The sequence below is a fragment of the Vigna umbellata genome, chromosome 3 (assembly GCF_029865625.1).
Source record: "Vigna umbellata cultivar VRB3 chromosome 3, Vumbellata_1.0, whole genome shotgun sequence".
Lineage (NCBI taxonomy): Eukaryota > Viridiplantae > Streptophyta > Magnoliopsida > Fabales > Fabaceae > Vigna > Vigna umbellata.
The window spans coordinates 49,672,162-49,687,219 of record NC_142167.1 but is presented as its reverse complement, the minus strand read 5'-3'; the positions used below and the strand labels follow the sequence as shown (position 1 = coordinate 49,687,219).

Genomic DNA, 15,058 nt, shown 5'->3' with positions numbered 1-15,058 from the left:
ATATCTTAAATATATATATATATATATATATATATATATATATAATTATGGCATATGAACACTAAAAATTATAGTAAATTTATTTATTTTTAAAAGTTATATTATAAATTTTTATAAAGATTTAAATAAATTTTGTAGTAATTATTTAAGATAATTGAGCTTCATGAGTCAATATATGATATGGTATCATTTCATACATTGAGTTGAATACTCGTGTTAGTCATGTACATGTTATGACTCATTAAATTTAACATCAACAACAACATTTTTATTATACAAAACTCAACATTCTTATCACAAACCATCATGGGTTAATTCATTATGTTCTTTAAGTCACGGTATTATTTAATACTGATTCTGAAAACTGAAAACATTTTTCTACTCTCATCACTTAAACCATATTCTCTGTGTGAGTATAAAAGTTTAGTTGAATTAGGATGAGTTCACTCTATAAATTCAAACTTATTACAATAGTACCTTATTGAATATAACATCACTCCTTAGAAATGATTATATTAATAAAATTCTCACAGTATATTCGCATCACATGATCTCTTGCATTCCCTCACTCCAAGAATTCTCATATAATTCATTTTCACTAAGTCATAAAAAGTCATCATAGAAAATTTCATATCATATCAATTAAGTTGCAATAAGATATTAATCAGTCAACTCATCCTTTAACATTAGACACAAATAAACTTATATGGCTTTGGTTTCAGAGATGTATACATATGGTATTAGTGTTCTTGTAAAATCTTGCATATGTCATAAATTTTTAATACAATAGATTCAACATCAATAACAACATTTCCCTTTATCCCAAAATAATCATTCTTATCACAAATACCATCATGACAAGGTTAGCTCCCTTACATCCTTTAAGTTAAAGTATTATTTTGTATTGGTCCTATAGACTTGGAGCCTTCTTGACAAGACACACATATATACATAAATCTCAAAACTGACAAGATATTGTTCGCTTTGGACCAAGCCCTCACGGATTTGCTTTTGGTATCACTCCAAAAGACCTCTTACCAATTGAGGTATCTTATGTGTATATAAACCCATGTTCGTCTCTTAATTTATCGGATGTGAGACTTTGTTTGTACCCAACATAACTATACATCAAATATTTATAACATAATGATGCTTACATATTTAAATCTCAAAACTATTTATATATGCAACAAGGGATAAAAAGTAGGAAATAAACTACCCATCCACTCAAAATAATTGCACACACCACTATTTCTCACTACAATTACTTTTTTCTTTTTTTGTTTTTCATACGAATATAATCGGTAATATGTATTGCTTTTTTATTATTATTTTAATTCAAATTATGAATTACGTATCAAATAAAAAATATATTTTTATTTAACTAATTTATACATTATAAAAATAAAATTAATATGAATATTATATTTTAAGTTAATAAAGTGAAATAATGTAATGAAAAATATATAAGTGCTTGTGTTTTTTTCAGTATGTGTATATACGAAAAAACAAAAGCGTCATTTTCATTCTCCATTTAGGAGGCTTTCCCCTTTTGTCACTTTCCACATAAACCTGGAGGCATTAACCATAGACTTCCTTCTTTTAAATTCCTCATTCTCTTTCCCACGCAGACACTCTTCCTCTAAATTCTGTTTCACCAACCTCTTACAGGTGAGTCCCTCCCTCGATTTCTTATTCCTTTTAATTAGCATAGCTCTTTATGCTCACGCAATTTCTAAATGTGTAATTCCAATGTCTCCAAATCACTTCGGACACTAGATTTCTGTTCACAAAGGTGTGGAAAATGATTCACATTCGTTGTCAAAATTCCAAAATGAGTTTAGCAAGACACTCTTGGGGGCGAATATGTAATTTAACTGACAGTTATTTTCTCGGTGTTCATGTCTCTGATCTGAGAATTTTGGTTTTCTACCGGTGATTCCTGCTATAATGTGTGGAAAACTCAGTTGAATTTTGTATTCTCTGTTAATATGCGGGCTGTGAATTTTTTGGCTGAAGGTCTGTATAGTTGTATGGAAGATCAAATCCTATCTGTAATGAGATTCTAGAGTTAAAATGGCAACGACAGTTAACATTATTGCATTACATATTTTTCAGGCATGAGCAAGGGACAGAGAGCGTGTTATCTGAAAGACTGAAACTAATAAAATTGAAATTTGGGAGTTACATTCAGACTGCAATTGTATTCGCTATCTCCTTTGAAAATTATTTATGTTCCACCTTTTTTTTTCTGGCATTGTATTTCTTTTGTTTCTTGTGTTTTTTATTTTTAATGGGCTCTATTTTTTTCATGTGCTTCAGAAAAAATGCCTGAAGATCAGTTAAGCAGACGTACTATTAAATCACATGGAGCTAAAGTTGCAAGGAGACATATGCAGGACTGGTTGATTCTTTTGCTTCTTGCTATCATTGATGCTATCTTGAATGTGATAGAGCCATTTCACCGTTTTGTTGGACAGGGGATGATGACCGACCTAAGTTACCCATTGAAAGACAATACTATACCCTTTTGGGCTGTACCAGTACGTTTTTGCTTCTAAGAACTACATCCTTGTCAAAATTGACCTTAATGGACATTCAATATATGAATTCTGGAATTTCAAATTTAAAATTGACAGATAGTAGCAATATTGTTGCCAATAGTCGTCATTCTTGTTTACTATTTCTTCCGAAAGGATGTTTATGACTTCCACCATGCTATTCTGGGTACCTTTCTCACCTTCAGAAATCTTTTCCTGTCCTTATTTAAACATTACTCTGTTTTAACCTATCCTATGCATTGCCAAATGCTATTCAGGCCTTTTATTCTCTGTACTCATTACTGCGGTGATAACCGATGCTATCAAAGATGGTGTGGGACGGCCACGCCCAGACTTCTTCTGGCGTTGTTTCCCTGATGGGAAAGGGGTGGGTTCTCAATTTTATATACCGAATTTCCTAATTAATACCTTTACCACGTGATACGTAGTTGGTTTTACTTAGTGGTATGCTCAAGAAACATGGTGTTGATTCATGATATGTTCAGGAGTTTGATCCAGTAACAACGGATGTCAGATGTACAGGAGACAAGGCTGTTATTAGAGAAGGGCACAAAAGTTTTCCGAGTGGACATACCTCTTGTAAGTACTAAGAACAACCTCGGGTTCGGTTAGGACAATGGAAAAGAGGGAGTTACAAATTATTAATGTTCAATTTACAAATGAGAATACATCTGAATCTTCTCTTGCACTCTCCTAGTTATTTAACACATTAATTCTCTGACTAACTAATTAGTATGGTAACTGTTGCAACTAACTCTTTCCTTCCCGCAGTCCTAACCGGGTCTCTATGGGACCTCAGTTTTTATTTTGATATATAGTATAAATCCTCCTCTATGTTTTACATTTCATTGGAAACAGTGGTCTCATTTCTTCTTTAAGTCAGCATAGGTATAAATTGATAATCTTCAGCTTCATTTCAAAAAGCATACCATGTTTTAGAAGAAACAGGGTTCAAAGTTGAAGTTAGAATTGAATATTCATTGATCAAAGTTCACTCCATCATAGTATGATATTTTTTTTTGAAGAACTGATAATTAAATGATATTAAAAACTGAGTTCCATTTACAAGTCTATATTGTCAAGGATAAAATTTTTTCTATGTAAATAAATATAATAGGAATTACACTGCTGGAAATTATCATTGGGCATTTAAGGTGTGTTGAAAAGACCTATTTATATAGTTTGTTCTCCTTTTATAATAATATATGCTAAAAGAAAAATCAAATTATTGGTATACAGGGTCCTTTGCTGGTCTTGGTTTTCTTGCATGGTATCTATCTGGGAAAATTAAGGTGTTTGACCGTAGGGGTCATGTTGCAAAGCTTTGTATAGTGTTCTTTCCCCTTCTCGTGGCATCTATGATTGCTGTCTCTCGTGTTGATGACTATTGGCATCATTGGCAAGATGTTTGTGCTGGAGGGCTTATAGGTACGTTGAAGACTGGATTTTCTTTGTTTGATTTATTAACATATAAAAGTTCCTTTCTCCAGACATTTTTATACGAGATTTTATGCAGGTTTGACAATCGCTTCCTTTTGTTACTTGCAATTCTTTCCACCTCCATATGATAAAGACGGTATGTCCACAAATTTATTCTTCCAAACTTTTATTATATGTTTGTATTGTGGCCTAACATGTGCTTTCTTAGTGTGTTGGTGGGATTATTGCTACAGTTTGTTACTAAATAGTTTATTTTTTATCAACAATAATATATACACACACACGTAGATGACTTTGTGTACTCAAACTGTATACATAGTTCTAATATATATATAGAGAGATCTAATAGTACAAAACATGCCATGCCTACTCCTAATTAATGCTATGAGACCTCTCCTAATCTAGCCAAAGGTGTCCTTCAAGCTTGCATCTTATCGCTGCTAACCATCTAACTTCAATTATGATGTTATCAGCTGCATACATTACATATCTCATGACATTCTTTGTTCCTTCCTTTACAATCGGCCCAGCCTAGTCACTAGTCTCTAGCTTCAAAAACACTCATTTTGTATCTTTTGTATTTCACTCAAACACTTCCTTGAACTTGCTTCCTTTGGATTACTTGGGCAATGATGTTCACTGTTAAAATGTCATCTGCAGCAACTAATAAGAAGAGCTCCAGACAATGGAGTCTGCGTGTGGTTGCTTTAAAACTTAAAATACAATAAGATTAATGGCTCCCTCCATTACTTGAGTTGTTTGTTGCATCATTGTATATCCTTCTTTAAAACAGCGTGTATAATAAGTGTTCCAAGTGTACTGTGACTACATTTAGTGTCTTCCTATCTGTTTTGGTTACTTTGCCCACTGTTACAGTCGGTGCAATTTTCTGAGTATGATGAGGACCGGAACTATACATGACCTTGTTCTTCTCTTTATAATCTTCTAGCTATCTTCTGTAGCTCGTTAAACTTTAAAATTATTGTCTAGGGTGGTTCTTCTGTAGATTTTTTTTTTCACAACCTCCTAATGTTTTTACGTTTTTATGTCAATGTGAATTTCTTTTGTAGGATGGGGACCTCGTGAATATTTCCAAGCATTGGTTGATTCTAATACTTCTTCGAATTCTTCGAACAGCAACGACAATATTTGTGCTCAACAAACTGAGGTTCAGATTGTATCTTTGTGTATCCCACCCCACCATGATGGTGATGCACGAGTAATTAATAGATTGAACTCCAACCCCACGTTAGATGAATCACAAATTGCACGGGTACACTGACTTACGGTACATTAACGATGTATGTTACAAAATAAAGTTCAATTAAAATTCTTTTGTAAAACAATGCCATAGTATATTGACGGTTACAAAATGCACTATATCAATTACTTAGCTTGAGAGATGTTGGTTGGAATAGAAATATCTTACTATTTTACATTGAAACAATAGAGGTAGAATTTTTTTACATCAAATTGAACATCAACAGATGTACACAGTATCCCCATAATACCCGATTTAGACGTTAAATAATCCAATGATTGTGGCAGACTAAACTTTTTAATTTTAAATTCGAATTTATTTTATAAACATTCTGCCATGTAAATTTAACAATGATTTATTGTTTTCACATAATTGCCTTCATAAGAAGATAATACCATTCCAATGAACAACAAAAATACTAAAAAAAAAAAGTGTTAATATGAAATTTATTATTGTAATTGTCGATCTTAGAAATATGTGAAATTATTTCTGATATAGCATAATTGATGTAGTTATGAAGAGGTTTGGAGAATAATTGATGCTCGATGGGATAACCAACTTCATAGGCCTTTGCATGCAGCTCCCTATTATCTAAACCCCCATTTCCACTATGAACCTAACTTTAGATGTGAAGATGGTGGAGAGGTGAAAGAAGGATTGTATATTTGCATGAGAAGATTGATACCAGATATGGCAGAAAGAAAAAAAAATTAATTTACAAATTGTTGAATTTCATTATGCTAGAGGACTTTTTGGAATGGAAGATGCAAATGAGTGTAGGAAAGAGTTAAATCCTGGGGAATGGTGGGAAATGTTTGGTGATGGAACTCCAGAGTTGAAGAGATTTGCTATTCGAATTCTAAGCTTGACTTGTAGTTCTTCTGGATGTGAGCGTAATTGGAGCTCATTTGAAATGGTAATTTAAATTATTTTTAGTTTACAAACTTCTTTCTTATGTTTATATCCTCACTAAAAATATCATATTTCATTTTAAGTTCATACAAAGAGAAGGAATCGTTTGCATCAAAAAAGGATGAATGATTTAGTTTATGTGATGTATACACTAGTACAATAAGAAGAAAAGACACCAGTTATTTTTTATTATTGGCATCGGTTTTGCAACCGAGGCATATGCGGGCGAGGTAAAAAGGACAGACTTTATGCCTCGGTCATGGACTGAGATAAAACTAGACAGGAGTATGCCTCGGTTCTTAGATAACCGAGGCAATATCCTTTTTTTTTCAGATGCAACCTGTTTTTCAGTACGCAACCAGAAACGGAGTGGTGCAAGTCATTGTTTTTCACGCAACCGGAAAATCCAATCCCAATCTCAATACGAGATCAAAACAGACCTAACATTACCCAATTTCAGAAACCCAAAGTGCTTGTGATTGTGAGTCTTCATTGGCCTGGCCTCAAGAACAATGCCAAAATCTACAAAATTTCACAGATCTAACACTGTTAAACTTCATTTTTATTGCAGTTGAACACCTTCTGCAACGAACCAGGAAGCTCCCTTAGGGTTTCCAATCACATAGGGCTTCGACGGCTGGAGGAAGATTGTCGGTCTAGGGCGGCGGCGACATTCCATTAAGGGGTGAGAGGGTAGCGGCGACTCGCAGTGAATCTGGAGCGGTGGATGAAGATGAAGATACAAAGGGGAAGAATGGCGGAGGCAGCAACAACGGAGGGCTCGCCGATCTGGAGCGCCTTGGCCATCTGAAGCGGCTTGGCAATGGCGATCTAGAGCGGTGGATCTAGAGCGGCGGAGGCAGCAAGGACAGAGGGCTCGCCGATCTGGAGCAGCTTGGCGATCTGGAGAGGCTTGGTGATGATGATTTGGAGCGGTGGATCTAGAGCGACGGAGCCAACAGCGACGGAGGCAGCAACGACGGAGGGCTCGCCGATCTGGAGCGGCTTGGCGATGGCGATCTAGAGCGGTGGATCTAGAGCGGCGGAGGCAGCAGCGGAGGAGGTACAGCGGCGGAGGCTACAACAGCGAGAGAGGGGAAGAATGGGAGAGAATAGAGAGGAAGAATGGGAGAGCACGGACAGAGAAGAAGTGAGAGCACGAGGGAAGAAGATGTTGGGCTGTGGAAATGAAAAAGATCAAAGAAATGAAGAGTTAGTAGGACCACATCATGCCTCGATTTTCATCATAACCGAGTTAGTAGCAATTGGCAGGTCTAGGTGGCAGGAGTTGTATGCCTCGGTTTCGCCTAGAACCGAGTTAGTAGTGCCCTTTAGGCATCGGTTGCTGGGCAACCGAGTTAGTAGCTCTTATCAGACCCATCAACTGTCAGGTGGAGCAGGTTTGGGCAGAGTTTTATGCCTCAGTTTTACGTAGAACCGAGTTAGTAGCATGCTTTAGGCACCGATCATGGGGCAACCGAAGCATATACTTAAGCTATTATTACGAATCTGCTACCGTGTTTTTATAAGCTTCGGGTTTGCTTAAACCGAAGCGTATATTGCGCTTTCTAATCCCTTTTCTTTACTAGTGATAACTCCAAGTTGAAAAGTAGACAAATTCGAAAAACTGTAGCTCTTCCATTTGATGACATTGAATCAGATGATGAATGGATAACTGAAGAGGCAAATGTTGTTGTTGAGATTGAGCAAGTTGAAGGTCAAAATGATGGTGAAAATGTTCAGTTAGATGGAGCAACAACAGATCCGGCTCTAGATGCTCTTGATCTTGATAACATAACATTTGGGGACAATGAGGATGCACAACATTCATCAGGGGAAGAGTTAGATGAGGATGATGATGGAGATGATGATGGAGATGATGATGCCATTATTAGAGGATTAGACATAGAGACTTTGACATTTCAATTTATGTTTTACAATATTTCTATGAACTTATGTTTTTGAATTTATATAATTTTGTTATTTTATTTGAATTAAGATGTTTTTTATATTTTTTTTTCATGCAAAGTAAACTCTTACGAGTTTAGTGAACTCTCACGAGTTTGACAACCTTGGCCTAGACTGTCCATTTGATTTGTGATTATGGAAAGATTTTGCATTTCCATTTCCATTTGGATGGAAGAAAACGACTTTAATGAAGAAAGTCAGCCAGGTTTCTTTTATGAAAATTAGTCATCAGCAAAATTTGTGGACATATTATACTGGCACAAATTTTGAATAGTTGGGGGAATCATTATGGTGTACATGTTGAAATTTATGCAATTTATGAGAAGCTGAAAGCTTTGTTTATGTTAGCTGATATTTTTGCTCTAAAAATTGTATGCATTTGCCCATTAATGACAACAATTATTTTTTAATATTTTATCGACCATGTTCATTCCTTTATTTATGTTGTAGGGCCATCGAATGAGGAGAAAGGGAGCGATGAGCTTAAATTCTAAGGTTGAAGGCAATCTTATATTGTTAATTTTCTCCATTGGTTTTGTTGTTTAAACATGATTTTCATATACATGGAACCACAGAGGGCTTTTCAGTAGCTCGAAAGTTAGCAAAATTAGCCTTATTGATCTTGTTGGACTGGACAGGGATGAAGTTGGTGATGTAGGTAGCCAATGTCCAAATAAAAACATGTAGAGAAATCATTATCCCGGCTTTAATATGATTCTGTGACTAAATTACATCTTAGGGTGTGTTTGGGTTAACGAGTTATTAAGTACTTTTTCAGCAAATGATTATCACATAAGTGGTTATGTATAAGTTGTTTGTAATTGTATAATGAAAAATAAAACAGGGTTAAACAATTTTAATATAATTTGTTTTTTTAAGTTATTTGAAGATTTTCTAAGCTGATGGTTCATTGGTTGTCACTGAATGGGACTTTTGGCAACAATACTTTATTAATGTATGCATACAGTTTGTCATAAAAAAACAGTAAAATAGTGGTTAACTTAAATGAGTATTTAACCTTGACGATCAATATGACTTGAATAAGAATGTTTAAATAGCTTTCAATTTCCTAATCACTGATTGAGAGTTTTAGCAACAAGACTTTTTTAATACGTGCATATAGTTGGCCAGAAAAAAACCCAGGTTAAAATAGTTAAAAACAGTGGTCAACTACGTTAGATAGTTAATTAAATGAGTGTTTAGTCTTTACAATCACTTTAACTTCAACAATAATGTTTATATAGCTTTGAATTTCATAATGGTTAATTGGTTTTCACTGATTGGGAGTTTCAAAAACAAGACTTTATTAATGCATATGCATGCAGTTGAAAAAAAAACATAGGCTAAAGTAGTTAACTATGTAAAAAAAAGTAGGTTAAATGAGTACTTAACCTTGACAATCAATATGACTTGAATAAGAATGTTTAAATACCTTTTAATTCTCTAATTCTTAGTTCAATTTCACTGATTGGAAGTTCCAGAAATAAGACTTTATTAATCTATGCATAAAGTTTGCTAGAAAAAAATAACCAGGTTAAAATAGTTCAAAAAAGTAGTTGAATACGTTGGTTAAATGAACAGTTAACCTTACCAACCAGTTTGTCTTAAATAAAATGTCTAAATAACTTTCGATGTCGTAAGGGTTCATTGGTTGTCACTGATTGGGACTTTCATGAACAAGACTTTATTAATCAATACATGGCCTGAAAAAATCCATGTTAAATATTTAGAGTCCGGAACATATATAAGAAAAGAAAGGTTGCAATGGGTACCACAAGCCTTAATTCACGGGATGGTTTAGACGAACTCTGAAAGGTGAATATAAAAACTTCGACCATGATAATTTAATAACTTTTATTAACAATTTTTTTACAACAGGTATCACTGTTTTATTAATTCATATATTTAAAACATACTAAGTAAAAAAGTGATCAAAAGAAATTATTAAAAAGATATTTTCCCTAAAAATTTATACTTCATTTAACCTTGGATACAAGGTGTCGCTCTTAGAAGGAGGCAATGTCACGAGAAACTAAAGAAAATGTGACGTGCAGTTAAGGTAGATGCTAAGAGGAAGGAACAATGAAGTCAATTGTCCATGCATGTCTAGAAAGGGACCTTTGTCGGATGGAAAACTGTTCATCTTTTGTTTCTGTGTAGCCTGAGTTTGTGGTTATGCTTTGTGCCATTTATGCTATTTTGATCATGGACTATTTGTATATACCAATCACAAACTATCATATAAATTATTGTAAAAAAAATATAAAAAAGAATTATTAAAAAAATATCTTCCTTTGTTACATGACTGACAATCTTACTTATGATATATTATTAAAGAGAATTGTCAAATGAATATATTTGTTTAAGGCATGTTAAAATATTATTTTCCTAATTTTCGAACATACAAATAATGAATAAATACATATAATGATCCTTTCAATATGAAAAATGAAGATAATAAATTTAGGAATATTTTATATATTATCCTTTTATATATTAATTATTTTTAGCCAATATAAAACCCAACCGGGTCTTCACCAACATAATCATTTCCTTGCCATGCATTTTTATCGAGTTCATTACATCAACAAAAAGTACAACTAATTAATAGGATCTGGGGAGTTCTATTTCCCTTACATGACACGTATCATACAAAGTAAATCCTTCCGTAAGCAATTCACAACAAATTCTTGTGATTGTCAGCGAAAAACAAAAAAATCCAAATACGAAGAAACATGAATAACAGCGAAGTAAACAACCGCTAAAAACAGATGTTCTTTCCCAAATAACAACCTGCAGCTTTGAAATCACAAAATCACGAGTTGTGACTCGTTGAGAGAAGAGTCAGAACCACATAAATCCTGTGATTTCTCATAAATTATTGTGTATTTACAAGAATAATTTTTAGACAACTAAGGAAGATTGTTGGTCGTGTTTCTCCTTCGGTGTCATTTAGCCTAGAGCTTAACGATCTCAGGAATGTGAACCGGGTAGCGATGAATGCAATCACTCCAAGGGCCATCAAGAGGTGTCTCAATGGTTCTATTGCACTTCCAAACAGCACTGTTGCACTTGAACCCACTTCCGAATGCAATCTGCCAAACCCTATCACCTCTCTTCATTCTCCCCTTCGACTCAATGTAGTTCAGTTCGTACCACAGAGAGGAAGAAGAGGTGTTCCCGAACCGGTGCAGGGTCATTCTGGAAGCCTCAACATGCTCCGCAGAAAGCTGAAGATTCTTCTGCAACTCGTCGATCACAGCACGCCCACCAGCGTGGATGCAGAAGTGCTCAAAGGCTTGTTTGAAGTCAGGGATGTAAGGCTTCCATCTGGGGTTGAAGATTTTCCTTCCGATAAGCGTGAAAAGGAAAAGTAACTGCTCCGAAGCAGGAAGCACGAGGGGTCCCATGGTGGTTATGTTCGACTTCAATGCTTCTCCTGCTATGGCCATGAGGTCCTTGGAAAGTGAAATCCCCACTTTTCCTTCTTTGTCTTCCTCTTCAAACACACAACGGAACGCTTTGTCGTCGGAGCCCTTGTGGGTTCTCACCACGTGAACAAGTCTGTACTTAGCCCTCTTGCGTTCAGATTTTCTGTTGGATAGCAGAATGGCAGCACCACCCATTCTGAACAAGCAGTTCGGAAGAAGCATGGCTCTCTCATTGCCCTGGTAGTAGTTGGGGGTTATGATCTCCGTGCTCACAACCACAGCGTTGGAATTAGGGTGGATTTGGAGAAGGTCACGAGCCAGGTCGATGGAAATAAGCCCCGCACTGCACCCCATTCCCGAGAGGTTGAAGCTCTTGATGTTGCTTCTGAGTTTGTACTTGTTGATCACCATAGCTGACAAAGATGGTGTTGGAGAGAAGAGGCTGCAGTTCACTATGAGAATGTCAATGTCCTTTGGCTTCAGACCCGTTTTCTTGAACAACGAGTCCATGGCCGAGAATATCACAAGTTCGGCTTCACCTCTCGCTGCTTCCATGGTGGGTTTGGGTGGGATGTAATGGATAGCAGGAGGGAGACATGTTTCTTCTCCAAGGCCAGATCTTTCTAGAATCCTCATCTGGAACTCCACGCTTTTGGGGTTGTTCTTGAGTATGAGCCGCGAGTGCTCCATGAAGGTGGCAAAAGGGACACGGCACGTGACCGGTGGCTTGAAGCAGGCGTAGTCGACAAGGAACACCGTGCGTGGCTTGGACACGAAGTAGATGGTGGCGATGATGATGAGGAGGAAGGAAGAGGAGAGGATTTGGACGAGGTGAAGGTGAAGAGAGTTCCAAAGTTTGAGGATTTCATCTGGGCCTAAACGAAGTAGCTCTATGAATGTTGCAAGCATTAGGGGTATGATGATGAAGGTTATGATGTGGTTGACAAGGTATTGGTAGCCAAGTTTGACATACTTGAGCTTGACTGAGTTTGAGAAATGAGGCATGATGATGTGAGTGAGTGAGTGAGTGAATTTAGCAGTTTGAGGAGGGTGTGGAAGGTAGCTAGGGTTATTTGGGAAGGATTGATTTTGAACATGGGATTGGGAGGTGAGGTTTTAAAGGCAAGAGGGACCTATGCAATGAAGAGGTAGATGAAGGGATTAAATGAAAGAGTCTACATCACCCAACGCTCTTCTAAGTTGGCATTCATTTTCATAACTCCCCCTTCCACTTCTAACTAAACCTTCAAGCACTTTTTCACCGATAAAACTTTATCAGTTTTTTTTTTCTACAGTTTGTGGTCGTGGCTACAAAGCTACAGAGAACATCTTTGCAACCAAATGACACGAGAAACACATATACACCAGACATTGCTTCAACTCCTAGAAACAAATTATTATACAAAACCAATATGTACAGAACATTCAAGGGACACTGTGATCCACTGATAATTTAAAAAAAAAAAATTATACTTGACACACATCATCTTTTCACATTCATTTCACATTACTCTTTCTTACATTTTATTTTTTCTTTCCTAAAAAACTATAAAATTGAATGTGAATATGTGATATATTATCCTTACTCAATTTTTGTAGACAATTAAATTACACTATTTTACAAATCATACGTGTGAGGTGAATGTGTTTGACACGGTAACATGTCAAAGTACAAATACTGTTTTAAAAATAAATAATATTACAAAATTCAATAAGCAAATATAATAGATTTTAGATTACTTTAATACCATTTTAAAATATGAATTTAAGTCTAATTCAGTAAAATGTTAACAAAAATGAAATTAATACATAATAAAAAATGTTTAATATGAGAAGGATTTGCCTATGTGTATGGTGGATTTATTAGTCTCAAAAACGGGAGGCAGCATGAATCCAAATAGTGAGGTTTTTAGATTCTAGAAGATGCAGAAATGGTTTGTTGGTTGATAGGATATGAATTAATTGTGGTAGAAATGGCATCGATAAGTGGAATTTTGTTGGAATTGATCTCTTAGGGAATGGGCCCTTGCTTTTTTATCAGAAGGTTCTCAAATCATTCGAAAGCATTGACTCATCATTTGTCAATTCTTGCAAAGCAGAATGATTACGTTTCCTGTATCATTTGTTGCCACGATCAAACAGAGAAGTGTACGTGTCCTCTATGCATGAGACATTTCCACATTCGCTGCACTTTGCCTTTACGATAATGTTTTCCTTCTCATTACAGGTGGGAAGCCAGAAGATTGTTCTTTGCCATTTAGAGCTGTGCTAAATTGATAACACATTTAGAAGGTTAGGAAAAAGAAAAATCTAAGAGTATAGCGTTAGCCGTTCGATTCGAGGATTTTATTATATTTATAGTAAAGAAAAACGTTTTTTTAACAATTTTTTTATAATTCTTTTAAAACAGTCTTTGTAATAGTTAGTGATGATAGTTAGTGATGGTGAATTTCAAATATACAAATTAATAAAATAGTAATACATAATTTATTTATTATAGGGTTAAATATGTTTTTAGTTTCTCAATTATCAAGCGATTGATCCATGTCCAGGAAACTATAATTTTTCGTCCTCCAAAACTAACGCTGTTAGAATTAGGCTAAGTTGGCTAACAGATTGCCACATCATTATTTTTTTCTGACACTAAGTCAATATGTCCCTCACGGTACGATAATGACCGAACAATATTGTTAATGACCGAACAGTTATGATGACTGAATGGTGATGGTGACCGAACGATATTGGTAATGATCGAACGGTTATGACGACTGAATGGTCTGAATGGTGATGGTGACCGAACGGTATTGGTAATGGCCAAACGGTTATGATGATTGAATGGTGATGGTGACCGAACGGTGATGGTGACCGAACGGTGGGGGTCAGAAAAAAAAAATTGATGTGGCACTTCACCGTTAGCCACCTCACCTGGTTTTTAACGCCGTTTGTTTTGGAGGACAAAAATTATAGTTTCATTAAGAAGAGAGATCAAAGTATACAAAGTTTGAAAGAGAGACAAAAAACATGATAGTTGAAGGATTAAAAACATATTTAACCCTTTATTATAAAAAAATTATTAAAAAAAGTTATTAAGAAAATTTGTTAACCTGTATTATAGTAAACATAAATTTAACAATATTTACACATTTTTATTGTGAAAGTCATAAATTTAATATTTGAATTTTATAAGATGCCATAAAGACACTGCGGATGATACAAAATAAAATTATCAATAGCCAAAATAAAATATTAATTAACTGACGTGTGGTTCTTAAAAACCTTTTCCACGTTAGAGTAAAAGTTGAAAAGAAATTTTAACAGTGATATAAGTGGAACCACATAATTAATGAAAGACTCACCCAACTTGCGGAAAATATTTATAATTTATTATTGGTTTGAACCCTTGAAGGTGTAATGTTTTAACCATTGTTATAGTGAATGCATTTAAGTTCTTGTTTTTGAAGTCTAGGATTGAAAAATATATACTT

General features: G+C 35.1%; 1 protein-coding gene and 2 pseudogenes across 4 annotated transcripts; 2 read left to right on the top strand and 1 right to left on the bottom strand.

The window, feature by feature from the left end:
- The first annotated feature begins 1,541 nt into the window (after positions 1-1,541).
- On the top strand, positions 1,542-5,420 carry LOC124832645 (lipid phosphate phosphatase 2-like). 4 transcript variants are annotated; one of them, XM_088109839.1, is made up of 10 exons: positions 1,542-1,671; positions 2,119-2,203; positions 2,323-2,404; positions 2,481-2,543; positions 2,640-2,727; positions 2,819-2,928; positions 3,047-3,140; positions 3,801-3,989; positions 4,078-4,137; positions 5,072-5,420. In XM_088109839.1, the coding sequence occupies exons 4-10, from the start codon at positions 2,484-2,486 to the stop codon at positions 5,281-5,283; spliced, it is 813 nt and encodes a 270-aa protein (XP_087965965.1). In that variant the 5' UTR covers positions 1,542-1,671; positions 2,119-2,203; positions 2,323-2,404; positions 2,481-2,483; the 3' UTR covers positions 5,284-5,420. The 4 variants fall into 4 exon arrangements, with proteins under 4 accessions (XP_087965965.1, XP_047162860.1, XP_087965964.1 ...); XM_047306904.2 differs by having other exon boundaries at positions 2,323-2,543; XM_088109838.1 differs by lacking the exon at positions 1,542-1,671 and adding an exon at positions 1,806-2,019 and having other exon boundaries at positions 2,323-2,543.
- LOC148202832 (uncharacterized) lies at positions 5,347-7,023 on the top strand (annotated as a pseudogene).
- Positions 7,024-10,730: 3,707 nt separating this feature from the next.
- On the bottom strand, positions 10,731-12,649 carry LOC124844647 (3-ketoacyl-CoA synthase 6 pseudogene; annotated as a pseudogene).
- Positions 12,650-15,058: the final 2,409 nt, after the last annotated feature.

What these genes read in the sequence shown, in the direction of transcription:
- LOC124832645 (XM_047306904.2), top strand. Translation starts at nt 2,328, where the DNA reads ATGCCTGAAGATCAGTTAAGCAGACGTACTATTAAATCACATGGAGCT. An exon ending in TACCCTTTTGGGCTGTACCA is followed by an intron (nt 2,544 to 2,639) that starts GTACGTTTTTGC and finishes TAAAATTGACAG; the next exon opens with ATAGTAGCAATATTGTTGCC. An exon ending in GTTTCCCTGATGGGAAAGGG is followed by an intron (nt 2,929 to 3,046) that starts GTGGGTTCTCAA and finishes TGATATGTTCAG; the next exon opens with GAGTTTGATCCAGTAACAAC.